This window comes from Oncorhynchus mykiss, chromosome 4 (assembly GCF_057628025.1).
Source record: "Oncorhynchus mykiss isolate SJ-2025 chromosome 4, ASM5762802v1, whole genome shotgun sequence".
In the NCBI taxonomy this organism is placed as follows: domain Eukaryota; kingdom Metazoa; phylum Chordata; class Actinopteri; order Salmoniformes; family Salmonidae; genus Oncorhynchus; species Oncorhynchus mykiss.
In genome coordinates, this window is record NC_143025.1 from 39,279,176 (window position 1) to 39,281,700 (window position 2,525).

Sequence of the window (2,525 nt, forward strand, 5' to 3'; positions counted from 1 at the left end):
CTGCAAGCAATACAGGAGCAGGTTGGAGTGAAAACGACAAAGCTAAAGCGAGACATTTCCACCAGATGGAACAGCACATTTTTACATGATAGAGAGGCTGCTGGAACAAAAACGAGTGCTTGGCGTGTACGCAGCAGACTATGAGTTACCTGCAACAATCAGTGCAAATCAGTGGACTCTCATTGAACACACTCCTAGCTCCATTCAAACAACTGACTCGAGAAATAAGCTCATCAACTGCGTCTGCAGCAGGCGTGATACCCTCTGTCATGGCATTGAAATGCCTGCTCAACAAAACTGCCGACACAGACCGTGGGGTTCAAACTTGAAAAAGGTACTCTACTAGTGGTTGTGAACAAGCAATTTGGTGGCATTCTCTCTGAGCCTCTTTACTGTGTTGCCACCATGCTCGATGCTAGGTGCAAGGACCGCTACTTCGATGCAGACAACAAACAGGGTTATGTGAAATGTTTCAGACACAGCTGGACCAGATGGAAACGGACAGCGCGCAACAAGGAAGAGGACCCACGACAGAAGAGGCCATGGACAGACAGAGCTGAAACTTCACTGCTTGACATGTATGATGAAATCCTTGTTGAGAATGAAACGACTGAACAAATGAACAACGAAACAGCACAGCAAGTAAGTGAATGAAATAGGTTTTGATTATGTTTTACTGGTAATGGGGACATACGTAAATGCCACCAAAATAACTTTTTGGTCTGTCTGTCTGTCTGTCTGACAGAGAGAGACGCATTGTATTTTCATTTTCTGCTACTACATTGGCCAGCATTTTCCTATGTTGATCTATGCCTAATGATCCTTTGGAATGCAAGAAATAATGCAATTTGTTGTATTAATTGTACTAACACCCCCCACACACACTTTCCCATTATTTGCAGATACTAGCATACCTGACAGAACCTACTATTCCCAGGAATGAAGATGCACTTGGATACTGGAGAAGTAATGATCCTCCAGTGATGATCCATGGCACGGTGCCTCCAGTGATGATCCATGGCACGGAGCCTCCAGTGATGATCCATGGCACGAAGCCTCCATTGACGATCCATGGCACGGAGCCTCCAGTGATGATCCAAGGCACGGAGCCTCCAGTGATGATCCAAGGCACGGAGCCTCCAGTGATGATCCAAGGCACGGAGCCTCCAGTGATGATCCATGGCACGGTGCCTCCAGTGATGATCCATGGCACGGAGCCTCCAGTGATGATCCATGGCACAGAGCCTCCAGTGATGATCCATGGCACGGAGCCTCCAGTGATGATCCATGGCACGGAGCCTCCAGTGATGATCCATGGCACGAAGCCTCCAGTGATGATCCATGGCACAGAGCCTCCAGTGATGATCCATGGCCCGGAGACTTCAGTGAGTATCCATGGCAGGAAGCCTCCAGCGTCGGTCCCCAGTCCGGAGCCCCCGGCGACGCCCTAACCTTAGATAGCCTTTTTATGTCTTTATTTGGTTTGGTCAGGGTGTGATTTGGGTGGGCATTCTTTATTTCTAGGTTTTGTGTTTCTATGTTTTGGCCGGGTATGGTTCTCAATCAGGGACAGCTGTCTATCGTTGTCTCTGATTGGGAATCATACTTAGGCAGCCTGTTTTGCCACCTTAGGTTGTGGGATGTTGGTTTTTGTTAGCTCTGTGTAGTCTTCAGAACTTGACGTTCATTGTTCTTTTGTTGTTTTGTTTGGTGTTCGGATTAAATAAAGAATCATGAACACGTACCGCGCTGCACCTTGGTCCACTTCTTCCGATGAGCGTTACATTTCAGTTGTTTATTCATGGCTGGTATAGATCAAGATTTTCATTTAATTTAAAACAAAACAGTTTTGTTCTTTTGTTTATTTTTTTTATTTCCTAAATGGAAGATGAGAAGATGAGTTGTGTTGTAAATTGCGCTCGCATTTTACTAGTCAAGTCAGTTGAGAACATTTGAAAAGTTTAAGTTATACCATTTATAGCAGTTTATGACAGCCTAGAGACTGTCGTTTTTTCAAGCAGTTAAAGCTAAAATGATTGTAGTTTAAACCAATATTTCTCCCCAAGCATTTTTAAGTTTCTCCATACAGTCAAGATGGGACAGTAAGAAGAGCCACCAACAACCTCACCATCTTTATAATGCGGGGCAGCTAAAATATTTGTGTCATGAATATCTGTTGTGCGATAAATTACATTCATTGATTTGTCATTTACAAGTTATTAAACAATCTGTTCCAAACTGAACAAATTAACACTTTGTTTCAACTATTTAACTGTACTAAATATTGTTATCTGTATTGTTTTTTTTTTGGCAAGGAAAATATCAGATATCGGTATCGGCCAAAAAATGTCATATCGGTGCATCTCTAAAATAAAGTATTGTGAATTGTTCCTACTGTCCGATCAGCTCCCATCTCCACCAGTGATTCAAAGCCCAGGTGCTATCTGCATATTTATCACTACTGTCAGCCTGTGGAACAAACCGATGTTATAATCATCGCCTCCCATCATCCCCCCCCCCCCCGG

General features: G+C 43.9%; 1 protein-coding gene across 1 annotated transcript; it reads left to right on the forward strand.

Moving 5' to 3' along the window:
• Positions 1-324: 324 nt before the first annotated feature.
• LOC149984004 (uncharacterized) lies at positions 325-1,744 on the forward strand. Its single transcript, XM_090233386.1, has 2 exons — positions 325-642; positions 903-1,744. The coding sequence occupies exons 1-2, from the start codon at positions 406-408 to the stop codon at positions 1,449-1,451; spliced, it is 786 nt and encodes a 261-aa protein (XP_090089512.1). The 5' UTR covers positions 325-405; the 3' UTR covers positions 1,452-1,744.
• Positions 1,745-2,525: the final 781 nt, after the last annotated feature.